Source organism: Sinocyclocheilus grahami, unplaced genomic scaffold (genome assembly GCF_001515645.1).
Source record: "Sinocyclocheilus grahami isolate Dianchi unplaced genomic scaffold, SAMN03320097.WGS_v1.1 scaffold1526.1, whole genome shotgun sequence".
Lineage (NCBI taxonomy): Eukaryota > Metazoa > Chordata > Actinopteri > Cypriniformes > Cyprinidae > Sinocyclocheilus > Sinocyclocheilus grahami.
In genome coordinates this window covers 31,879-58,485 of record NW_015506705.1, presented here as the reverse complement: position 1 = coordinate 58,485, position 26,607 = coordinate 31,879, and the positions used below count along the sequence as shown (strand labels likewise).

The following is a 26,607-nucleotide window of genomic DNA, read 5'->3' as shown; positions in this document are numbered from 1 at the left end:
TCTCTCTCTCTCTCTCTCTCTCTCTCTCTCTCTCTCTCTCTCTCTCTCTCTCTCTCTCTCTCTCTCTCTCTCTCTCTCTCTCTCTCTCTCTCTCTCTCTCTCTCTCTCTCTCTCTCTCTCTCTCTCTCTCTCTCTCTCTCTCTCTCTCTCTCTCTCTCTCTCTCTCTCTCTCTCTCTCTCTCTCTCTCTCTCTCTCTCTCTCTCTCTCTCTCTCTCTCTCTCTCTCTCTCTCTCTCTCTCTCTCTCTCTCTCTCTCTCTCTCTCTCTCTCTCTCTCTCTCTCTCTCTCTCTCTCTCTCTCTCTCTCTCTCTCTCTCTCTCTCTCTCTCTCTCTCTCTCTCTCTCTCTCTCTCTCTCTCTCTCTCTCTCTCTCTCTCTCTCTCTCTCTCTCTCTCTCTCTCTCTCTCTCTCTCTCTCTCTCTCTCTCTCTCTCTCTCTCTCTCTCTCTCTCTCTCTCTCTCTCTCTCTCTCTCTCTCTCTCTCTCTCTCTCTCTCTCTCTCTCTCTCTCTCTCTCTCTCTCTCTCTCTCTCTCTCTCTCTCTCTCTCTCTCTCTCTCTCTCTCTCTCTCTCTCTCTCTCTCTCTCTCTCTCTCTCTCTCTCTCTCTCTCTCTCTCTCTCTCTCTCTCTCTCTCTCTCTCTCTCTCTCTCTCTCTCTCTCTCTCTCTCTCTCTCTCTCTCTCTCTCTCTCTCTCTCTCTCTCTCTCTCTCTCTCTCTCTCTCTCTCTCTCTCTCTCTCTCTCTCTCTCTCTCTCTCTCTCTCTCTCTCTCTCTCTCTCTCTCTCTCTCTCTCTCTCTCTCTCTCTCTCTCTCTCTCTCTCTCTCTCTCTCTCTCTCTCTCTCTCTCTCTCTCTCTCTCTCTCTCTCTCTCTCTCTCTCTCTCTCTCTCTCTCTCTCTCTCTCTCTCTCTCTCTCTCTCTCTCTCTCTCTCTCTCTCTCTCTCTCTCTCTCTCTCTCTCTCTCTCTCTCTCTCTCTCTCTCTCTCTCTCTCTCTCTCTCTCTCTCTCTCTCTCTCTCTCTCTCTCTCTCTCTCTCTCTCTCTCTCTCTCTCTCTCTCTCTCTCTCTCTCTCTCTCTCTCTCTCTCTCTCTCTCTCTCTCTCTCTCTCTCTCTCTCTCTCTCTCTCTCTCTCTCTCTCTCTCTCTCTCTCTCTCTCTCTCTCTCTCTCTCTCTCTCTCTCTCTCTCTCTCTCTCTCTCTCTCTCTCTCTCTCTCTCTCTCTCTCTCTCTCTCTCTCTCTCTCTCTCTCTCTCTCTCTCTCTCTCTCTCTCTCTCTCTCTCTCTCTCTCTCTCTCTCTCTCTCTCTCTCTCTCTCTCTCTCTCTCTCTCTCTCTCTCTCTCTCTCTCTCTCTCTCTCTCTCTCTCTCTCTCTCTCTCTCTCTCTCTCTCTCTCTCTCTCTCTCTCTCTCTCTCTCTCTCTCTCTCTCTCTCTCTCTCTCTCTCTCTCTCTCTCTCTCTCTCTCTCTCTCTCTCTCTCTCTCTCTCTCTCTCTCTCTCTCTCTCTCTCTCTCTCTCTCTCTCTCTCTCTCTCTCTCTCTCTCTCTCTCTCTCTCTCTCTCTCTCTCTCTCTCTCTCTCTCTCTCTCTCTCTCTCTCTCTCTCTCTCTCTCTCTCTCTCTCTCTCTCTCTCTCTCTCTCTCTCTCTCTCTCTCTCTCTCTCTCTCTCTCTCTCTCTCTCTCTCTCTCTCTCTCTCTCTCTCTCTCTCTCTCTCTCTCTCTCTCTCTCTCTCTCTCTCTCTCTCTCTCTCTCTCTCTCTCTCTCTCTCTCTCTCTCTCTCTCTCTCTCTCTCTCTCTCTCTCTCTCTCTCTCTCTCTCTCTCTCTCTCTCTCTCTCTCTCTCTCTCTCTCTCTCTCTCTCTCTCTCTCTCTCTCTCTCTCTCTCTCTCTCTCTCTCTCTCTCTCTCTCTCTCTCTCTCTCTCTCTCTCTCTCTCTCTCTCTCTCTCTCTCTCTCTCTCTCTCTCTCTCTCTCTCTCTCTCTCTCTCTCTCTCTCTCTCTCTCTCTCTCTCTCTCTCTCTCTCTCTCTCTCTCTCTCTCTCTCTCTCTCTCTCTCTCTCTCTCTCTCTCTCTCTCTCTCTCTCTCTCTCTCTCTCTCTCTCTCTCTCTCTCTCTCTCTCTCTCTCTCTCTCTCTCTCTCTCTCTCTCTCTCTCTCTCTCTCTCTCTCTCTCTCTCTCTCTCTCTCTCTCTCTCTCTCTCTCTCTCTCTCTCTCTCTCTCTCTCTCTCTCTCTCTCTCTCTCTCTCTCTCTCTCTCTCTCTCTCTCTCTCTCTCTCTCTCTCTCTCTCTCTCTCTCTCTCTCTCTCTCTCTCTCTCTCTCTCTCTCTCTCTCTCTCTCTCTCTCTCTCTCTCTCTCTCTCTCTCTCTCTCTCTCTCTCTCTCTCTCTCTCTCTCTCTCTCTCTCTCTCTCTCTCTCTCTCTCTCTCTCTCTCTCTCTCTCTCTCTCTCTCTCTCTCTCTCTCTCTCTCTCTCTCTCTCTCTCTCTCTCTCTCTCTCTCTCTCTCTCTCTCTCTCTCTCTCTCTCTCTCTCTCTCTCTCTCTCTCTCTCTCTCTCTCTCTCTCTCTCTCTCTCTCTCTCTCTCTCTCTCTCTCTCTCTCTCTCTCTCTCTCTCTCTCTCTCTCTCTCTCTCTCTCTCTCTCTCTCTCTCTCTCTCTCTCTCTCTCTCTCTCTCTCTCTCTCTCTCTCTCTCTCTCTCTCTCTCTCTCTCTCTCTCTCTCTCTCTCTCTCTCTCTCTCTCTCTCTCTCTCTCTCTCTCTCTCTCTCTCTCTCTCTCTCTCTCTCTCTCTCTCTCTCTCTCTCTCTCTCTCTCTCTCTCTCTCTCTCTCTCTCTCTCTCTCTCTCTCTCTCTCTCTCTCTCTCTCTCTCTCTCTCTCTCTCTCTCTCTCTCTCTCTCTCTCTCTCTCTCTCTCTCTCTCTCTCTCTCTCTCTCTCTCTCTCTCTCTCTCTCTCTCTCTCTCTCTCTCTCTCTCTCTCTCTCTCTCTCTCTCTCTCTCTCTCTCTCTCTCTCTCTCTCTCTCTCTCTCTCTCTCTCTCTCTCTCTCTCTCTCTCTCTCTCTCTCTCTCTCTCTCTCTCTCTCTCTCTCTCTCTCTCTCTCTCTCTCTCTCTCTCTCTCTCTCTCTCTCTCTCTCTCTCTCTCTCTCTCTCTCTCTCTCTCTCTCTCTCTCTCTCTCTCTCTCTCTCTCTCTCTCTCTCTCTCTCTCTCTCTCTCTCTCTCTCTCTCTCTCTCTCTCTCTCTCTCTCTCTCTCTCTCTCTCTCTCTCTCTCTCTCTCTCTCTCTCTCTCTCTCTCTCTCTCTCTCTCTCTCTCTCTCTCTCTCTCTCTCTCACACACACACACTCTCTCTCTCTCACTCACACACACACACACACACAAGCTGTATGCTGAGTCGGGATCAAGGCTGTCAGAAAAGCACAATGTGTTGAGCATGAGTGAAAAACACTCACTTCCTTTGTTTCCTCGCGGTGGTTTCTGGATGACTCTGCTGTAAGCAGGAAGCGCGTGAGATCCTCAGAAGGAATTCAGGAGTTACACAACAGGAAGTTATCTCAACTGCTCTGTGTACCAATAAGTACACATGAAATAGACGAAATAACTAGCAACATGGGCACTATCTTCTCTAATACATTAGAAGCTGTTGCCCCCATCAAATTGAAAAAGGTTAGAGAAAAACGTACTGCGCCATGGTACAACAGTAATACCCATTCTCTCAAGAAAAAAACTCGTAGTCTTGAGCGCAAATGGAGAAAAACTAACTTGGAAGTTTTTAGAATTGCGTGGAAAAACAGTATGTCCAGCTATAGACAGGCTCTAAAAGCTGCCAGGGCCGAGCATATCCACAAACTCATAGAAAATAACCAAAACAATCCTAGGTTTTTATTTAGCGCAGTGGCTAGATTAACAAATAACCAGACGCCACCCGATCTAAATATTCCCTCACAGTTTAATAGTAATGACTTTATGAATTTCTTCACTGATAAAATAGATAACATCAGAAATACAATAGCAAATGTAGATTCTACAGCGTATAATACTTTAGCTTCATTCATCGCACCAAAAGATAAACTGCAGTGCTTTACAGCTATAGGACAGGAAGAGCTAAATAAACTTATTACTGCATCTAAACCAACAACATGCCTGTTAGATCCTGTACCCACTAAATTACTGAAAGAGTTGTTACCTGTAGCAGAAGAACCGCTTCTCAATATTATTAACTCGTCGTTGTCTTTAGGTCACGTCCCAAAACCATTCAAGCTGGCGGTTATTAAGCCTCTTATTAAGAAACCACAACTAGATCCTAGTGAACTGGCTAATTACAGACCCATCTCAAATCTTCCTTTTATGTCTAAAATTTTAGAAAAAGTTGTGTCTGCTCAATTGTGCTCCTTCCTGCAAAAAAATTATCTCTATGAAGAATTTCAGTCAGGTTTCAGGCCCCGCCATAGCACAGAAACTGCACTTGTTAAAATTACAAATGACTTGCTTCTTGCGTCAGACCAAGGCTGTGTCTCATTGCTAGTTTTACTTGATCTTAGTGCTGCGTTCGATACTATAGATCATGACATACTGATAGATCGATTACAAAACTATACAGGTATTCAAGGGCAGGCTTTAAGATGGTTTAGATCCTACCTGTCCGATCGCTACCACCTTGTTCATTTAAATGGGGAGTCATCTCAATTATCACCAGTAAAATATGGAGTGCCACAAGGATCTGTCCTAGGTCCTCTGCTATTTTCGATATACATGTTGCCACTTGGTAATATTATTAGGAAATACGGGATTAGTTTCCACTGTTATGCTGATCATACTCAACTTTATATCTCAACAAGACCAGATGAAACTTCTAAATTATCTAAGCTAACGGAGTGTGTTAAAAATGTAAAAGAATGGATGACCAATAATTTTCTCCTATTAAATTCGGATAAGACAGAGATATTACTTATTGGACCAAAAGACAGTACGCCGAATCTCGTGGATTACAATTTGCAACTAGACGGATGCACGGTTACTTCCTCTACAGTCAAAAATCTGGGTGTTATATTAGATAGCAACTTGTCTTTTGAAAATCATATTTCCCATGTTACAAAAACGGCATTCTTCCATCTTAGAAACATTGCCAAGTTACGAAACATGATACCTGTTTCTGATGCAGAAAAGCTAGTTCATGCATTCATGACCTCTAGACTGGACTATTGTAATGCACTTCTAGGTGGTTGTCCTGCATCTTCAATAAACAAGCTACAGGTAGTCCAAAATGCAGCGGCTAGAGTCCTTACCAGGTCAAGAAAATATGATCATATTACCCCAATTTTACAGTCTCTGCACTGGCTACCTGTTAAGTTCCGTATCAGTTACAAAATATTATTACTTGCCTATAAGGCCCTTAATGGGTTAGCTCCTGCGTACCTAACTAGTCTTCTACCACGCTACAATCCATCACGCTCTCTAAGGTCGCAAAATTCTGGACTTTTGGTAGTACCTAGGATATCAAAGTCCACTAAAGGAGGTAGAGCTTTTTCGCATTTGGCTCCCAAACTCTGGAATAGCCTTCCTGATACCGTTCGGGGTTCAGACACTCTCTCTCTGTTTAAATCTAGATTAAAGACACATCTCTTTGGCCAAGCATTCAAATAATGCATCTCATAATCTTTTACTGCAGTCATACTCTTTTACTGCAGTTATATCTAATCAAATGCACATTATTATTCGTTAGTTTGGGTTAAACAAATCATTTTTGCTTGGTTGGAACAGTAGCTACGCTAATTATGTTTGTATTTGTTTCTCTGTTTTTTGCCACGGGATTAACATCCCGTGGTAACTAGGATTTACACAAGCTTCAGATCCAGATCACCTGAGAAGAGATGATGCAACTCCTCAGAGGACCTCAGATGATGCCAACCCTGAAACAACATCCAGAACTACCACATTTTGCTATAAGTTTGATTGCATCATATAATAATTGCTGTTAATATTGTTCATCGTCTGTTTTATTACGTCTTATATTGATTTTTCCGTTCTGCTGGTTCGTCTGGTCAGAGGAGAACTGGCCCCCCGCCTGAGCCTGGTTTCTCCCAAGGTTTTTTCTCCATTCTGTCACCGATGGAGTTTTGGTTCCTTGCCGCTGTCGCCTCTGGCTTGCTTAGTTGGGGACACTTCATTTCCAGCGTTATCGTTGACATGATTGCAAAGATATTATTTAAACTGAACTGAGCTGGATGTTGACATCACTGAATTCAATGATGAACTGTCTTTAACTGAAAAATGAGTGTTTACTATTGTCATTTTGCATTATTGACACTATTTTCCTAATCAATGCTGTACAGTTGCTTTGACACAATCTGTATTGTTAAAAGCGCTATATAAATAAAGGTGACTTGACTTGACTTGACAACACAGGCACGCTGTTTGCTCACTTTTAATGACATGACTAATTGCATTATTAATCTCGGTTAGACTAACCTCTAATTTAACGGTTGGGAATGAATCACAATGGTTTTTAAGTTTGTGTTCAACAATCTGAATATGCTGGAAAAAGAGAATTTAAAGCTAAACCTGTGTTCATGTGCTCAAACACATTCTGGCCAACAATGTGCAATATGTGCAATATTCGGAATACTGAAGAGCTGTAGCTAAATGATTATTGATTATGGCTATGGATGAGGTCTGCTGTTACTGATAATGTTTCTGCTGCGAAACAGAGCTCTATGAAGAACATATAGCATTTCCCTGTAAAAGACCATACATTAATAATAATAAAAAAGGCTGATAATTATTATGAACTTGAACAAAATGAAATCTCATTTAAAGGAAGAGAGGTGTCCCATTTATTTTAAAATGGCAATCTTAACTAATTATGCCCTTTGAGTCCATGTTATGTAGAGACGTGTCCGCCCTGTGTCCCCTAAAGAAAGCTGAATAAACCCATCACTGAGTGCTGAGCAGGGTGCAACGCTTGTACTCAGACAGATGAAACCACACTCATGTGTCTTATGTGTACGAAGCTACTGAGCTATGCTTGGATTCAAACTCCAACTTTTCTCTTTTTTATCAAAATCTGCTTCTAACCTTGGACTGTGTAATATAATCTTTAACCAGATGTTTTCACATGTGACCAACAATTCCTCAACAAATATAAAATATCATAATCAAATATGATCAAAATATTCATCTGACGGTGGGGATGAAAACCTGAATTTGTAGTGATTTTAACCATCAAATACACCGAATCAATCAGTCACTGTATTAAAACAAACACTGAGTATGTTATTGTTTATAAAGCTTTTTTTTCAAGATGCACATTTAAGTATTTTAATATAAGTTTGGAACACAACTGATCTATTTTCTCTCATCTCAGAACAGCGTGTCTGCTGTTCATCTGCAAACACCATAAAAACTGTTAAATCAGCAAATCATCACAATCATACCTCTGTGCATTTACATTCACCGGGATCTTAATATTCACATTTAAACACCTTAACAAATGATCCAAAAAAACTAACTCTATTATGTGTTTTATCCAGTGTTCTGTGTTCCCTCAAGCCTGACTCTGTCCACAAAAACAAGATATGCTGTGTATTTAGTATTTACACATTATAAGAGAAATTGAACAGTTTTATATTTAATATAAAATGATATCAAATAACTTGAAAACCACAAAAAATGGTAACGTCTGACGGAGTTGACAGAAAGTGAGGACACAACTTTGAAACCTTATGAAACACTGAGATACTATTAAGAGTTGCTTTTGATCAAACAAGCTCTTTTTCATCATTAAAAAACATTTGTATCCATTTCATAGCATATGAATGATTGAACCCTTCTCCGTGGACACACTGTTGGAGATGTAGTGAGAGGACAATTCTGTGACAAGTGTCATAGATTTGATAGAATAATCATAAAGTTCAATTGAGCTGTCCCAGGACTCAAGAATCGGTGACACACAGACTGATTTTCTTACATTCAGAGCTTTTATTCTCATTATTGTAGAGCACATGACTGGCTAGATGTTTTCTTTTTCACCTTTATTTATATAGCGCTTCACAGAGTCAAACGGGAAAACAGTTTGTCAATAATGCAAGAAGACAATAAAAGAGTCATTTTCCAGCTAAAGGCAGTTGATTGATGATTTAGTGACTCATCATCAGTTCAGCTCTCAGTCATGAGTCACCAACTAAACCCGCCAGAGGCAACAGTGGCTCCATCGGTGACAGAATGGAGAAAAAACCTTGGGAGAATCCAGGCTGAGTCGGGGGCCAGACCAAACCAGCATGGTGTGGTTTAATGCAGGCTGCAGCACAGGTCAGATTGAGCAGAGGACTCGTCTGGTTTCAAACAGAAAATACAGTTTAGAACAGAATAACGAATAAAGCTGAGATGAACCGTGTATTGATTTAGCACTGATTTAGTGGCTCATATCATTGTGGAAATCCATTCCAAGATGGCGGTGCCAGCCCAAGGCATGCGGCTGCTTGGGGCCCCCAAGAGTACATGAAATGACAGCTCGATTTTTGGTGATATACTGTCAATGAACAATGGTAATAATATAAAAACACAACATTAAATAATCTATATGTATCATTGTATTATCTCTCCTGCAGGAATCAGATCAGAATCAGATCAGAGGTGTTTCCCGGTTAGTCCGAATCCGCTCTGAACTCTTTTCACAAGTTTACAGAGCTCTACACACTCGCAGATCTTCCCATTATAACAAGATAATAGCTTTCTCACATAATCCATTTAAAATTTGAGGAAAAGTTTTGTTTGTCCACATGTACTGTTTCAGGAATGACAAACGCAAGTGAACGCGCTATAAATTGTGGCATGACTGACAGTGATAAATATTGTAGCAATAAACGGAATGAACTTTCTGACAAGCCAATGTCAAAATAGACCTGGGCTGCGCTTTCCGAAACCTTCTTAGTTAAGTATACCTTCTGTAAGTCATACTTTCGTAAGGTTGGTCTGGACCACTCTTCGCTATACCTTATCACTTCTGACAGTTCACAGTTCTTTACTTCTCATTCTATATGAATTTAACAGCTGTGCAAAAGCAAAGACGGCGCCATCCGCGGAGCCATAAAGTGTAGATGTGCTCTAAAACTTTAGGGGAAAATCGCAGACACGGCAGCAAATTCAGCAGCTTTTAGATCTTGTTGTCGAGACAAAATCAGCTGCTGGCGGCTCCTCTTTCTCTCTTTTTCACCGCAATAGTATGCTAGCAGTTGATTATTTGTTTCTCCTTTTGCATTTTTATTGAGTAGGTCATCCAATAACAGAAATGAGGGATTTACACCAATATGTGATGCTGCTGCTGGGCAATCAACCCTGGTAGTGGAGTAAATAAAGACAATATGAAAAATATATTACAATAATATAAATGACCCATTCAAAGACCAGTGAAGGCATGCTGCCAGTTAGTGAGATACACTCTTAAAAATAAAGGTGCTTCACGATGCCATAGAAGAACCTTTTTGTCTAAATGGTTCCAGAAAGAATCTTTAACATCTGAAAAACCTTTCTGTTTCACAAAAGCTTCTTTGTGGCGAAAGAAGGTTCTTCAGATTATAAAAAGGTAAGAAAGAGATGGTTCTTTGACTGAATGCTTCTTTGTGGAACCAAAAATGGTTCTTCTATGGCATCGCTTGAAGAATCTTTTGAAGCACCTTTATTTTTAAGAGTGTAGGCTACGTCTGGGCGTGAGGTTGCGGGGTTCACGTTCATTTCAAAATTATATAAAATATCCTGGGTTGGATTTAATTACCAACCACAATGTTCTTCTGTTGGACTTGTGTAGGCCCAAGGTGTTATTTTTTCTCTCTCTCCTGTTAAAAGCTGTTCAATTATTAAAGGGTTAGTTCACACAAAAATTAAAACCCTGTCATTAATTACTCACCCTCATGTCATTCCAAACCCGTAAGACCCCCGTTAATCTTCGGAACACAAGTTAAGATATTGTTGAAGGAATCTGAGATCTCTCCGACCCTCCCATAGACAGCAAGGTAACTACCACGATCAAGGTCCAGAAACGTAGCAAGGAGATCGGTAAAATAGTCCATGTGACATCAGGTGTTCAACCGTAATATTACGACACTACGAGAATACTTCTTATACGCATAAGAAAATAACGACTTTATTCAACAATTTCAACAATATTTTGGAGAGTATATCCACTGAACGTAAAACCCCCACGCTGTTCTGTGTCAGCTGCGTCATGCAGATATGTTGTTTACGTTCAGATCAAAGGGCAAACAACGTAGACGCAGCTGACACAGAACAGCATACGCTGTTTACATCCAGCGGATATTCTCCAGAATGCTGCTAGGGTGACGCGGAGGAGACGAATTGTTGAATAAAGTTATTTTTTTTCTTTGCGTACAAAAAGTATTCTCGTAGCTTCGTAATATTACGGTTGAACCCCTGATGTCACATGGACTGTTTTACAGATCTCCTTGCTACGTTTCTGGACTTGGGAACATTTCAGTTGCATTGCTGTCTATGGGAGGGTCAGAGAGCTCTCGGACTCAATCGACAATATCTTAACTTGTGTTCTGAAGATGAACGGGGGTCTTATGGGTTTGGAACGACATGAGGGTGAGTAATTAATGACAGCATTTAAATTTTTGGGTAAAGCAGTGTCCTGTGTAGGTTTTGTCCTTGTATTTTATGTGGTGACCACTAGGTGGTGCTCTGGGAATATATTTTTCTTTCTTGGTTTTCTTCCCTGTCCTGATGTACAGTGGTGGGCTGTTGTGCAATGTGGGCCGGCCCATTGCGTGAATATGAATGATAGTAAATGTGCATATATGTACCCCTCCATCGGCCCAGACGAATGGCCTGCACAGCCCACTTAATCTAAACATTCTAACTCATTCAGTGTGCTCCGGCTCCATGGCGTGAGCTCGTCAATGTCAAAATGTTTGAGATAACCAATCAAATCGAGGCTTTACTGTTCACACAAGCAGAGGGAAGCTGCTCAACCTGACGAGATAATGCAGCAATATTTGACAACTCTTTACGATCATAAAAGTTCAACGACAGACATTCCTTTTCAGGGATGCAAACTATTACTGGCCTTTTCAAAGTTCTCAGATTTTAATGCCATTTACGTTATTTGCCACAATGTACAAAGCTACATGAACCTAGCAGTTTTCAGTTTGATCTCTGTACATTTCCATAATTTTACACAAGAAAATGTTTCAAAAATGGTCAAATTCTCAGATTTACTCTAGAACATTGTCAATCTGAAGACTTTCGCTTTCAAGTGCCGTGATATTTTTCTATGAAAGAGATCTTAATGTAGGCCTAAATGTTTTAATGGCATATTTTAAACTGTAATGTATTTCTGTGATGTGCAGCTGTATTTTCAGCATCATTCCTCCAGTCTTCAGTGTCACATGATCTTCAGAAATCAGTATCATATGCTGATCTGCTGCTTATCAATTAATTGTTATCACTTATTAATAATGGTTCTTATTAATACTGAAAACTGTTTTTGCTTCTTAATATTTTTGTGGAAACTGATACTTTTTCAGGAGTATTTGTTGAATACAAAGTTAAAGAACAACATTTATCCGAAATATAAATAATTTGTAATAAGTATATCTTTACTGTAATTTTTAATCAATTTAATGCAACCTTGTTGAATAGAAGTATGAATTCATTTGTTTTTAAAGCTTACTCCAGACTAAATGGTAATGTATCACATTTTCCACAAAAGTACTGGGCAGCACAAGTGTTGAACATTGCTAATAATCAGAAATGTTTCGTGTATGTATGAATAAGTGTTTTCCACAGCTGGAACTCTGTAAGCACCATAAAAACAGCCCACATTCTCTAGAGCAGGGCACGGTGTCGTATGGACTGATATTATAGGCATTTAACTTTAGCGATATTAAACTGTCCCTCTAAAATTCTTCAATATTTACAATTTGTCATATACACCAGGAAAGACTAATTATACTGTAAAGTATGCCAGTCATTCATTAATGTTAATGATCATAATAAAAGCATTTTTATTTCTGTATTGTGTTATATCTTTATGTTAGTAAGTGGTGTTAAAATTGCTCTAATAAGCTGGTTTGGTTATGGTGTGATGCATGGGCCTCTCTGTGCCAAAAATCCAGAGCCACTTTCTAGCCCCAGTCTATGCTGCAAAGTGAAAGTAAAAGTTCCACGCAAGTTCTAACAGGAAAGAGTTCCATGTCTTTATTTAAAATCAACACTTCTTCTAAAGAACACCACTTTGTCACATAACGCAGTGAAGCAGCCCGTGTGCCTCAAGTAGCTCGTTACAGATGAAGAGTTGTTGTTTTAGATGTACTTGCTGCTGTGTATAATAATATTCCGTTCTGTAAATGCATTGTCTGCTGGTTTATTTAGCTACCTTTTCGAGTTTGGACCGCAGCAGAGCCGGCTCTGTAGCGCAGTACACATTTCTGCCACTAGCTATCAGTATTACAAACTGCACCTTTAAGATCCTGAAAACAAACAAAACCCAAAACCCCAACCAATAGATTCATCTTCCATCTCAGGAAGCCTGCTGTTCAGAACGAGTGGAGCAGATGCATTTCCAGACAGGAAGACCCGATGCAGCTCTTAACATTCATCTGTTCCACGCTTCTGTCGCCCTCAAGGCCTTTCATTTTTAATAGAAGAAAACAGGATTCAATGTAAATGAGTAACACAGACAAGCATTCCACACTGTACTGTCTGTTAACAACCTGACACTTTATATCCAGATACTCAATTCCAAACTATTCTCACGTTACATTATGAATTTTGATCATTTGGTAAAGCAAGACAACGATTTCAATTAAACTAAGAACTTTCTAACAAGACGCTATTGTGTTGTATATGCAGCAAACCGCATCGTTGCTATGAATGTATAAAACTGATGCATGCATTAATGAAAAACAACACAGCTGGAGAACTTCTGATGTTCTTTATAATGTTATATCACACAGTATGTTCATGGATTATAATAAGAGCAAAGCTAAAGGAGGAACAGACAAGCCAAATTCAAACAAGGCAGGCTGCGAGACTGCAGACTTATGGGAAACTATCGTCATCATCTTCTGCCATCTCTTTAGCAAACTCCAGATCCTGCTGCTCTCGCTCTCGTCTCTCCTGTGAACACACACAGACAGTGATGAGCTCCAGCAGACGCTCTGCAGCGTCAGACAGCGCGTGTGTGTGTGTGTGTGTGTGTGTCACTCTTACCTCAACAGACTCCAGGTCCTTGTTGTACGCCTTTGGTGGAAATCTCATGGCCTGCACAGAAACAGGTGAACAGCACTTACATCGCTCCCTATGCCTCATCTAAAAGTACTCTTTTCCTTGCTTTAAACCCATACGTGCTGACTGTGAAACAGCAGACTTTAATTAAATGCATTTATGGTGTAATTCATTGCCATGTCAATCTTCTGTATGCTTTACTACTTGAAGTAGTCCAGGCTCAGGTAACAAAGCACATGTTTGTTGAATCCCAGAAATCCTACCTTGACGGACATGTTGTGGATATCCAGACAGAAGGAGATGCGCTGGTGGAAGGCCAGCTGAGGCTCTCGAGTGCTGTAAATGTCCATGGTCTCTTTAGACTGGACGTAACCCTTCTCGTGGTTTATACTGGCCTCAATCACACCGTCACGGATGGCCTGGACAGACAGAGACGGTCACATGCTTCAGCTCAGTCACTGGTGAACACGACCGCACGTGTGAATGTGTGCACGAGCCTCACCTTGGCCACGATGAACTCTGCGTCTTCAGGACTGTCCAGCTGCAGCTTCTGCGCGATGTCAGCCAGAGAGATGCGCGAGTACGACAGGCTGATCATCCTCACCCCTGAAACACACCACACACATCTGCCTGAACACACAGAAACACCCCTACAGCAACAGAAACATCCCGCAGGAGATCACCGCTATTCCTGCTGTGGATATAAAGCTTGCAGAGATTTCATTCATATGCACTGAAGAGCTTGCGAGTGAAATTAAGCCATTCATATTCCAAACTGATTCTATAATCTATTCGCATGTTCTTTTTTATATAGCACTTTTTACAATGCAGACGGCGTCAAAGCAGCTTTGCAGCTTTACAGTACAGTTATGATCCAGTTTGAACCTCTATTTATTAGGGATGCACGATATATCAATTTTTTTCTTTATTACTACTAAAAATTATTTTCAACATCAGGGATCCAGACTGAGATGATCAGTGAGGATGGGGGTCTGGGACCGATAAAGAAAAAGACCAGAAACTAATAACAATGCTTAATTTGGCCTGATAACACCGATGTCACATCTGCAGAGTTCACACCTGTGTGTTATAGAGCTAAATTAAAATATTCTGAAATATTTAGAGTGTGGAGTTGAGACTCGTCATCTCTTGGGATTTTGTGAGGGCAAACCAAGCCAGTGCTGAGTATTGCAACAGAATACAGTTATTATCCTTAAGACAGATTAGACTATGTACTTTTTTAAGGTAAGAGTCAGATTTATCCATTTATTTGGACTATACTCCCAGTAAGATATTTTAACCGTCACATGCACTAGACTTTAAACACGCAAACGTTTTCGCCCATGATAAGACAGATACTCCTCAGCATGTTTTTTTTTAAAAAAGGTCAACAAATTCAACATACGACTAACCATAATTTATCCAAAGTTTCAAGTTTGTGTTGTTTTCATTCAGCCATGAGTTCACACCGTGATCTTCTGCTGGCCGCACGTCTTATACCAAACTTTCTAAAACTACGAAAGCCAAACTTCAGAATGCAGCAGAATGGGAAAAGTACTTGGCTTGAGTTTGTTTCCGGCCTCCAGCATTCACATCAATGGGGGAAAAACAACGCAGTCTGTACTACTGCAGGAAGACTCGATGTGCTGTCTGTCAGTAAAATGCCATTCTAGAGGGACGACGGTGTGTCTCAGACGAGCAGCACTCACCGGTCTTGATGACGTTGTGCCTCAGACGGATGATCAGCGTGTAGGTGCCGTCGGCCTGAAACTTCTCTCCAAACTGATCCAGCGCCTGGTTAAACTTGGCCAGATTTCCAGCTCTCACCGCTAGACAGGGCAGAAACAGCAGTTACAGTGAAACACCGTTCGTGGGAAGGAGTTAAGAGCGTGACGTTTCACTCCTCTCATGATCTGCATTAACACACTACACTGAGTTCAGAAGAAGCAAGGTTGACAGGAAGTTCAGAACTGTAAATATAACTACTTTTCAGAGAAACGTAAAATGGTTTTCTTGCATGGAGAGTGGCACATGGAGTTACCCTGTGTGAGCAGGAAGTAGGGCATGAGGGACCTCTTGAGAGACGGCTGGCGGAACTGCAGGCGGTCAGGAATCTCCCCCAGCAGCAGCTCCACCACGATCAGCAGCTTATGCACCTGACGGAGACACAGCCGTCACTCACTGCAGCAGCGACAGAAGCCAGGCACACACACACAGACACACACTCACCGTCTGCTTGAAGCCCACGGCCGTGTGCTGAGGCGCTTTACGCAGCGCGTTCGTTAGAGTCCTCCTCGCCTCTGAATACTCCAGCTGGATGGCCTTGATCCGCCCTGAAAATGTGCAGGGCACACACAAAATTACATATAGTAGGAGTTGGGATACAGATTGTTAAGTGTTAAATGTACTATTATTCACAAAACTGTAGCACTAGCACATGTAGTCTAAACATGCAAAAAAGCCATAGCTTCATGACAAAAGTTACTAATGATATTATGATATCTATGATATCACTCCTGCAATTTGCCTGTCCAGACCACGTGATGTGAAACTCAATCAGATGAAAACACTTTAATATGATACAAAAACACATTCAGGAGGCGAGCGACGTCACAGAAACAGAAGCGGTTTCAAAAACTGCGTAGTCAGGACACGGAGTCATACAATACACATGACGAAATTAATATGACAACATTTATTATTCCTATATATTTGACATTCCTGCCGAATTCAAGCACTTTCTTGCTGGATCCCGCAGCACAGGTTAATAATGGCCTCACTGTAACCCTATGATATAATACTACCAATACATAATCATAACTATAATAATTGTAAAAGATAAGGAGGGATTGTGTTGTTGGTTGAGCTAAACTTGAATTCAGAATACTCCTCTAACGATTACTTTGGATGAAGTGCTAAAGCTTCAGTAGAAAACAAAGCCAGGGCTCCAGACTAAAGCCCCGTTCACACCAAGAACGATAACTATAAAGATAACGATATTAGCGAACGATATCGTCTGTTTATTCTAAGCGCACGCACGTCTGCCGCTTTAAATGCTCCAGCTCGTTACAGCAGGATGGATTCTGATTGGCTGTCAATGTTTCTATCGTTCATCAGCTGGAGAACAATTGTTCTGAAAGTGATTCCAACGATATCGTTTCTCTGTGCTTTTATCGTTATAGTTGTGGTGTGGACTCTGCTATTCGGTAATATTGACAAGGATAATTAGAACTATATCTTTATAGTGATCGTGCTTGGTGTGAATGGGCCTGAACATCTGAGAGCAGAGGCACCAGCGCCACTGATTCTGCCAGGGTGCTGTGTGGGGTATAAAAACAAAGATAATTCAATCAAAATTACTTCTGTTTTGAATAAATAATTGCAGTTAATAATAATAATACTACATGTTCATTTCTTGTTTATACAGATTTGACAGTAAAGCTCTAAGCTTGAGTTGGGAAGCATACTAAACTAAAGCATACTACTGTTTATTAACAACAGTAACATGCAAAATCGAAAAATAATAATATTAAAATCTAGTAACGTAATATTTGATATAGATAAATGTATGCATTCTATTCTTTATTAAATTGACTATTATTATTCTATATGAAACTGACCAACAACTTCAGCGATTATGTGATTTAGTCACAAATTGAAGGTTTGTTTTTCTTACTCCACACACACACACACACACACACACACACACACACACACACACACACAGTGTACAACTCTGACAATCTGATTTCTTTTATAATAGTGATTTTATAATTCATAGAAATGAATGAATAATAAGCCAATAAGTGCTCCTCTGCTGCCATCTACTGGTTATAATGGTGATTTGATGTATTTTTTGATTTTACATAACTGTTTGTTTAGCACAAAGTATATTTTGGTCATCCTATAAAAAACAACATTCATCATTTTAGAGCTTTAAAGCACTAGAAATAGTTGTGTGAAATGCTTGAAAGTCATTGAAAAGTGCTTGAATTTCCCTCACAAGCCCTGAAATGAATTGATCACATTCGACTCTTCCTGCCACAACACCATGGTTACAGTTAGCGTTACCGCTTCTGGTTTCCTGACGTACATCAGCGCCGTTTATGACACAAAATTCTGGGCCGAATTTGAATGATTCTCACAAGATCTTGCAGCAACCTTCATTCATTCTGCAGTGAGTTCAAATACTTCTCGCTGGATCTCGCAGCGCTGTGCTGTAAGAGTGTGGTGAAATCAACTCTGGCTCCCGAGTAAAGCTGTTCTGAGCTCGGACAAGTTTGTTTGTGTCGCAGTCCGCGCTGCGCAACTCAAACGATTAGCAGGATTTTCACGCGTTTGTTTCGCTTGCGTTTGATGTTTCTCATATGCAACAGAAATAGCAGCGCTTACGAGTTGAACAACGCGGGCGCTCACAAAGTGTAGTCAGAATTTGTTCTCAGTCTGGGGCCCTGAAACACATGCCAGTTCATTTGAGCCAGATGTCACGGAACTGTTGACTTACGACAAACAGCTCAGTAGCATTAAACACCACACCGGCTGATTCTGCGACTCGGTCTCTCCCTCTCATCCCGTTCTCTGCATAACGGAGGAGAAACCTTCACTCACCGGTGTAGTAGAGATAGCGCGCCCACTCGTTGTTGTTGGCCAGCTCGGGGAACACAGACTTGGACACCAGTTTCTCCGCCTGGTCATACAGATTGTACTGCAGGTAGTTGCGCAGCAGCAGGTTGAGTAGCGTGGCCTGGCCGTCAGCGTCATGGCGTAGCGTAGCCGTCCTCAAGCGCGTGTGCAGGAAGCTGTGCTCATGAGAGAGAAGAGTGACCACAGCAGCTCAGCTGAACCTAAGGTCAAAGGGCATGTGGAGAACAGGCTCACCTGCGGACCACATCCAGCTGGTTCAGGAACTCGTACACGCGTGAATGGTAGTAATAACACTTGGCAGCCACTAAGTCCAGAGCCCGGCGGTTCTGAGAGCCGATCTTCTGGAGCAGATCATCAGACACTTTCTGGGCCTGTGCAGGACAGAGGATTCACTGAGGAAAAGCATTGTCTGGATAATCATCTCATCTGTCGAGTGTTTCTCCGATTAATCAGATTAAAACACACACACACCAAATGTAACTGTTATCATCTGTATAAGAAACCGTGACCCAACTGTGCCTTCATGTGCTGGACTACAGTGAAATGAATTAGATTTTATTTGATTAATATTTCCTATTCCTTTTATGTACACATGCATGGATCAGAATAACTAATAAAGACCTCTGCATTGTCATTCACATTTCAGCGGATGAGTGTTAGTCTGAGTTTGCTGACCTCGGCGTAGCGTGTCTTGTTGGTGAGGTAGACCACCATCAGCAGCTGCAGATAGGCCTCCACCTCTGGGATGAGCGGCGTCGCTGCAGCTTTCCCTGTGCGAGGCCTGAACGCCACGTCCCCTTCCTTCTCCACCGGCTGAAGCACAGAGACACCGGTTACAGTCATGCACTCAGCCACAGGCCTTTCAGTTTAGGGCTGCTACATGTAGAGGAAACGCATGACCTGCAATTAAGCTCAGGGCTCAACATTAAGTGTTCTGAAGACAGCTCGAGCTCCAGACTAACCTCTGAAGCCTCTACAGATAGCAGCACCAGCACCTGATTTAGCAGCACTGAAATAATTAACGACTATTGCTGATATTAATTAATAATATTAGAAGGTTTGTCTTTTGGAATTGCACATTTAACAGTAGCAGCAGCTTGAGCTGGGATACCCATGCAAATTTATTTCCATTAACAGAAACGGTAACATTTCTGGAAACAATGGTAACAAACCGAGTTTTATAGGGTAAAATGTAAATATTCTGACTGACCAACCGAGTTAGGACTGCTCTTATTAAAATTACCCATTGGTCTTCAATAGTATCATACATCTGTAGATCATGATAAGCACAGGTAAAACCACACACGGCTCCTCACTGCGCCGAATCCAGCGCTTCTCACTAGGGATGTAACCATATCAAAATCACACGATACAATAAGATTGCAATATTTAAATAAATAAATAAAGAATTGGGGGGAAAATGTTTTATTTCGTACATTTTAAAGTTAAATTATTCTATCTAATGCACTTTGAGAGTTCAAAATTAAGAGCAGCAACCCATGTTCTTAACTAAGAAAGCTTAGGTCAGAAAATCTTTTTATTTGTGATATACTGTCTCAGTCTAAATTACATTCACACTGGGGTTTTGGGAAGCCAAACTAATTAGAATTTATTAATAATAATAATAACAACAATGACAGTAATAGCCATATATTGTACAACAATTGCACTGTAAAATAAATGAAAATGAATATTTCATAGGTATATTATTTTTGCTTTACACTACAGTAGGGAAATTACAATACTTCTTTCCTAATTTCTACACTCGAAAGAGATATTTTGAATTTGGACTGCGTTTAAGCCGCTAGCTGTCAGCGATTCATACTGCACTTGTAAGCTTTTATTTTGACGGAAACGGCAGTAGAGCTTTTATTTTTAAGGAAAACTCCAGCTTCAGTGAAAACAGGCTTACAAAAACAAAAACGCGTCTCACTACAAATCTAGTGAAACGCTGTAATCATCTGCCGCGAAAATAAAGCCTAACTGGTGGCCGTTGTGTTCCCAAAACGCACGCTAAACTCACAGCACATGAAATAAACGAGTTCACGCATAAACGCATTCATTCAGTGTGAACGAGCCGTTCTGATCGTCTGAACGAAGTGTGCTCTTCACTTTAAAACACGCAGCGAAAACAGACTTGATGAAGCCATACTGTGCTTTCGGTTTCAGTTCGTTTGACAGATACTGTGCCAGAGCATAATGCCCCAAAACACAACTTAAGACCTTTTACGTTAGAAGTATTTTAAAAACTACACTTTTTGCCTGGAAGACCTATCGTTTCATATCGTCATGTGGCCACGATAATAGCGAGACGGTTTTGATATCACGATATTGATAATATCATTACATCCCTACTTCTCACCGCGCTGTTTAACAACGGTTGCATTTGCGCGAAGATCACGCTGCACTTTTTTGGGCTTATTTGTGGTTTCTATTACGCAACAGAAATGGCAGTGTTTCTCAGTTAGTCAAATAGATAGTGGCAGCACCTCTAACAAAACTCAGTCGCACCGGCAGGTCACAGTCTGGAGCCCCGCATATCAGTCCATGTGTGCTTTAATATTCACAGTCCATAGCACTCTATTTGATTTGTGTGTACAGCCCAACAAGTACGCCGAGGAACAGAAAGCTGAGGGGTCTGGTACCTCGTCCAGGAAGCGGAGCAGGAACTCTTTGCTGGCAGCGTTGCACGTGAAGAACCCGGACACGGCTTTCTGCAGCACATTGGGATTGAGACGGCGGCTGGTGGAGGGCAAAGCCCGCAGGGCACGGAGGACGAAGCGCGGCTCCTTCCCCTGCACGGCCTTCTCGATCTGCTTCACGTGCTCCTTGATATCTGCAGCAGACAGACACATTCAGTCACCCACAGAGCTCTCCACACGCCTCGGAGTTCATCAGGAAGCCATTAGTGCTCGACTGGACAGCGAACCTCTCGCATTCAGAGGAAAAACACATAACAGGAGTGAATGTGTGTTTCACTCCTTTCCAGTTAACACTCCCGTTTGAGCTGTTCTTTATCATCATTTTTAACACTGTGACTTACAATAATAACAATGGCTGACTTAGTGACTGAGCATTCAAGGAAAACAGCTGATAATCTAATGTTAAACCTATTAAAATGTAAAAAAAAACCACATGGCTCCACAGCGCCATCACTTTACAGTGTCGCAATGACCGTTACTTGTTTAATGAGTGTGTAGATGACACGAAGCTGCCGGCGTTAGCTACATATTTGAATGGGTTCCTATGGAGACCGGAACAGAAGAGCATTCATTCGGAAGTTCGTAATGAATTCGTAATGTTGGTGCTCATCGTTTAATATCAGTATATGAGACCTGTGCATTAGGTCTTAAAGTGACAGCAGCCTAACATACCTGCTGCCATCTGTCATTAATGTTAATAAGACAGAGAAAATAACCTGCCGCTCTTGACTAAATCAATCTGTAGCTGTAATTAGAATCATATTGAATCCGTACAGTGAAGACTGCGCAGTTGTGTTAGAAGGGCTCACTGTTTTGACTGGCAAAACCACTGATCTAGAGCTAAAGCTGTAGGACCAGCCAGCACATGTTCTTCCTCTCTAAATACTAGAGAGCATTTTAAATCATCTGTCAGAGTTTTATTTTAATTCACTTACATGCCGTTTAAAATAATAAATAATAAAGTCTCATCAAGTTTCGTCTCATGCTCAGTTCATATGAGGGCACATGGATATATAATGCAATATTCAGTGCCATCTGAAAAATAAATGTTAAGCTAAAAATCATCAGTGTGTTGAAGCATAGCTACTTTGAATGATTTTCATATAATTACAAACCATTTTAATTGTTATAATTATAAGTTTCGCTATTAGCTTTAAAGCTTCCGTCTACACGAATAGTTATCAGCTGATTAATATTCTATCAGTTAGATTGTCCAAAACAGCTGTCAGCATCTGCCTAACGTACTGCCGTCGATGCTGGCACCCAACCGCGCCGTGCAGAACAAACGTGCTTCTCCGAGCCATCGGGAGTCTGTAAGACGTGCAAGCGAACTCATGTTAAAGGGGTCATCAGATGCTAAATTCACTTTCACGTGCTGTGCGTGTACATAGCCACCCTATAATGATAAACCCCAGCCAGTGCTTTGTTTTAGAATCCCCCAAAATAATGAGGCGTCCTCAGATGCGTGGCTGTGTGACGTCCCACAGCCCAGGCCCCGCCCACGACAGGTTCAGTTCGTTAGCTGTGTCTCATTTAGAAGGCTGTGTCCTCCGGAGGTCGCATTCGAAGGCTGCATAGGTCATCGAGGCTGTCTCGTTTCAGAAAAGCAAGTAGGACACTCCGAATGCGACCTTCGAATGCGACCTTCTTTCACAGGAATTCGGAGGATGCATGAGGTGTATCCTTCGCTGCTACAGATAACCCACAATTCTTTGCGTCGCCGTAAACAACCGGTGTTAATTTGAAAAATGCGGACGCCGGCAGATGTAACGTACACACAAGCGCAGATGTGGTGTTTACAACTTACCTTAATTCGCCTCGGTAAAAACAGATAAACTTTGTTTTTAATATTCTCCTCCTTTTTTTCTCTAACAGATGCCTGCTGTACGTACGCTGCAGCTCCTCAAACATTCAACAAAATAAAAGCTTTTTTTTTTTTTAATTACTTTCTAAATTTAGAAATAATTTTCCTTCATTTAAGTAGTGTGTGAGCGCATCGATGCTCTAAATGTGTTGGCATAGCAACGTGATACTTCCTGTTTCCTTTTCCGCCTGTCCTACGAAGGCCGTCTCGTTTAATTCTAGGTTGAGGACACTTCCTATATGCATCCTACAGAGGATTCGACCTCCGGAGAGTGCAGTCTTCTAAATGAGACACAGCTACTGTTTCAGCACAGCTCCGCCTGAGTGAGCTGAAGCAGAGTCTCATGAGAGCAGCTCGGCACCCCACGGAGGAGAGGGGCGGGGTCAGCAGAGCTCATTAGCATTTAAAGGGACATGCACCGAAACGGCTCGCTGTGAACAGAGCTGTTTTTGACAGGGTGAAAAGGGTGTTGTTTTTCACTACCATTGAGAACCTTTAACCAAAGTATGTTATAAACTTTTCATTAAGACCCTAAAGAATCATATCAGCTTGTGGAAAATCTGGTGACCCCTTCAAGCATTTCTGACCTGCCGTCCACTGCCAAGATAAATAACTCTGAACCTGGCCATTTCTGCCTCTGGCTCTGTGCAGTGCTCGGGTAATACACGGCAGATTACAGAGAGGAGGTCGTTATTGTCCACGTCGTGACTGAGATATATGATAATAAAGAGATGTGTGTCTGTGTGTGTGTGAGAGAGTGAGTGTGTGTGTGTGTGTGAGAGAGTGTGTTGAGTGTGTGAGTGTGTGAGTGTGTGAGTGTGTGAGTGTGTGAGTGTGTGAGTGTGTGAGTGTGTGAGTGTGTGAGTGTGTGTGTGTGTGTGTGTGTGAGTGTGAGTGAGTGAGTGTGTGAGTGTGTGTGTGTGTGTGTGTGTGAGTGTGTCCAGACCGTCGAGCGTCAGCTGGTCCTGTTCTCGCGGTGCGCGCGGGTCCTCCTCCTTCATCTCCACATCCTGCGAGTCCGCGCCGCTCTTCTCTTTCTCCGCGCGGGGCTTCTCGCGTCGCTTTGCCGTCGCTTCTTTCATGTCGTCGCTCAGTAACGCCACAATCACGCGTGTATGTGAGGAGCGGCCGGAGCGCTTGAATTCACGCCGAAGATGACTGGCAATTCTGACGGGCCGCAGTGCATTGTGGGACGCTGGCGCTCTTCCTCGCGCGGTTTCCGTGTGGCGCTGAGGCGCGCGAGGAGAGTGCTGCCATCTAGCGCTTCATGAACACTCAGAGGCGGACCACCAGCTACTGTATCAGGCGGAGGGCTGTGCTTCTTACTCCAAACACCAGTGCAGCTCTGCTCAAGCCCAGCAGCACGCCGGAAGACAGTTTACTTCACACCAAAGCTACATCTAAGAAAACACTGCTTAGTTAAATACGTCGTTAATTAAAATGTTTCAACCAATTCATTTTAAAAGTGTTATTCAAAGTCGTAGAATCCACAACATTCAAACCGCCCTGATCACATGCGTTGCATTTGTCTGTTCATCGTGAGGCTGGTTTTCCTAACAATACAACTCTTTAGTAAAGGTTTTGGGAGGTGCACGCAAGCCTTCAGATTTAGACAATAATACACGGCCGTAAATGGACAAATGTCTCTGTAACCAAGAATCAACCGGTCTTTCTGTGCTGTAGAGAATCTGCGATTAGATCAATCTTTGCAGAGTTTTACACCAAGATATGTAACGAGCTCTTTAACAGGGATTGCATCAGTTTCTTTAAGGGTCGCACTCTCTCGTTTGCTAATAGTAAGAGACCGCTGCAGCATTTTGAAGGAGTGTTGTGTCATCAGCCAGCGGACTAGTGTTTAACTCATCCCCAGAAGTGCTGATACCTTGAAAAACACTCATATTTAGAGACAAAGAAGCTGTGTGACGAGCAAAAACAGGCAAGGAGAGGTCGGGAAACCTTGTGTAAAGCCCCTAGAAGTAGAGCTGCATCGCTTCTCTGAAGAAAGATACTCATGTTGCCAACATCAGTTTGTGTTCCACTGTATCGAACGCTTTATTCAAATCAATAAATAGTATTAGGACCCTGAGAAGGTGCTGTGATCAGTCAAATCACGAATAAGAGCAACATGATTGCATATGCAGGACGCTCCCTTTCATGAAACCAGACTGAGACTGATCCAGCACTACTTTGAGCCTGCTGGCAAATATAAGTTAAAGTTATAATAATGTGTCCTCACTCGGCTTGGGGACTGGACTAACTGCCCCCGCTTCTTTACAGATGCAGTAAAAGAGGAAAGTTCACTCGTAAGGCCTTCATTACCAGCAGATTCTCAATAGTGCCGATCATTTCTGTAATTCAGCGTTAGCAAAGGTATTATTATCCAAGTTTTCTACGTTTTCTGTATTTCAGCACTTTTGAGGTTTAATAAAACTCAGGATATATGTTTTGAGATTGTGGGTAAATGATCTGTGGCATTGTTATTTAAGCGTAGTTTGTCAATCGATCATCTTTCACCATGTCTTCTCTCTAGAGAATGAAACATCTTGTGTTTTTCACCAAGCTCCAGCCACTTTCTTCTGCACATTTAAACCCTCTAGTGAGCTTCTTCTTCTGTTACATCTGTTTCTTCAGACTCTTGGATGATGGCTAGTATTTGGCCCGTTTATTTCGGGCGATTGTTTAACTCAGTTTAATGGCTAAACTCCTAACTCTATATTTCATAGGCTCCCAGTGCAGTCCATGTTGGGTAGTAATTAATCCATGCTTATAGTATTTTTCAATTATGCTTACGACATCGCACTTAGATTCATCTTTTGATAATAAAGGATGGTTTAAGATCCAGTGCACTCGTGCTCATGTTCATCGGTGGTAACAGAAAGCTGCAGGATCAGTAACATTGTCCACCAGGTGTCAACTGCTCTGATGTTAACCGCAGAGCTAGCCCAGACCGCAATCTGCCGCCTATAGAAGAGTTTGGAGGGACAACGTCTCACCAGACATTATTGCATAGTCCAGAACTAATTAGATTACTAGCATCATCTGTTACTCCTTTGGGAGGCCATCTATGCAAGTTATTATCTGGGCTGTCATTAAAATCACCCCCAAGTGTACATTATGCATTCTTGTGTTTAGTTGATAGGTTCGTGTTTCTAATTGATGAAGTAAAAGCTGATTTGTAGGTTTGCAGTTAGTATCATGAATATCTGCAGTACTACACTGCTTATGCGAGTCCTCCAGTACAGGGGCGTAGCCATCATTTCAGAAGTGAGGGGACAGAAAAGTTATATATATATATAAAACATAACAATATAACATTTCTGTAATCTATATACACTACCAGTCAACAGTTTTTGAACAGTAAGATGTTTAATGTTTTATAAAGATGGGGACTGGACTAACTGCCCCCGCTTCTTTACAGATGCAGTAAAAGAGGAAAGTTCACTCGTAAGGCCTTCATTACCAGCAGATTCTCAATAGTGCCGATCATTTCTGTAATTCAGCGTTAGCAAAGGTATTATTATCCAAGTTTTCTACGTTTTCTGTATTTCAGCACTTTTGAGGTTTAATAAAACTCAGGATATATGTTTTGAGATTGTGGGTAAATGATCTGTGGCATTGTTATTTAAGCGTAGTTTGTCAATCGATCATCTTTCACCATGTCTTCTCTCTAGAGAATGAAACATCTTGTGTTTTTCACCAAGCTCCAGCCACTTTCTTCTGCACATTTAAACCCTCTAGTGAGCTTCTTCTTCTGTTACATCTGTTTCTTCAGACTCTTGGATGATGGCTAGTATTTGGCCCGTTTATTTCGGGCGATTGTTTAACTCAGTTTAATGGCTAAACTCCTAACTCTATATTTCATAGGCTCCCAGTGCAGTCCATGTTGGGTAGTAATTAATCCATGCTTATAGTATTTTTCAATTATGCTTACGACATCGCACTTAGATTCATCTTTTGATAATAAAGGATGGTTTAAGATCCAGTGCACTCGTGCTCATGTTCATCGGTGGTAACAGAAAGCTGCAGGATCAGTAACATTGTCCACCAGGTGTCAACTGCTCTGATGTTAACCGCAGAGCTAGCCCAGACCGCAATCTGCCGCCTATAGAAGAGTTTGGAGGGACAACGTCTCACCAGACATTATTGCATAGTCCAGAACTAATTAGATTACT

At 42.2% G+C, this 26,607-nt stretch overlaps 1 protein-coding gene across 1 annotated transcript; it reads right to left on the bottom strand.

Annotated features, from left to right (window-relative positions):
- Positions 1–12,744: 12,744 nt before the first annotated feature.
- On the bottom strand, positions 12,745–23,685 carry LOC107570970 (26S proteasome non-ATPase regulatory subunit 3-like). The gene is made up of 12 exons (XM_016257254.1): positions 23,382–23,685; positions 20,515–20,705; positions 18,545–18,682; positions 18,104–18,240; positions 17,834–18,024; positions 15,455–15,558; positions 15,267–15,381; positions 14,935–15,054; positions 13,728–13,831; positions 13,489–13,644; positions 13,211–13,261; positions 12,745–13,117 (listed from the first exon to the last, which is right to left on the bottom strand). Exons 1-12 carry the CDS (start codon positions 23,515–23,517, stop codon positions 13,040–13,042), a joined length of 1,521 nt encoding a protein of 506 aa, XP_016112740.1. The 5' UTR covers positions 23,518–23,685; the 3' UTR covers positions 12,745–13,039.
- Positions 23,686–26,607: the final 2,922 nt, after the last annotated feature.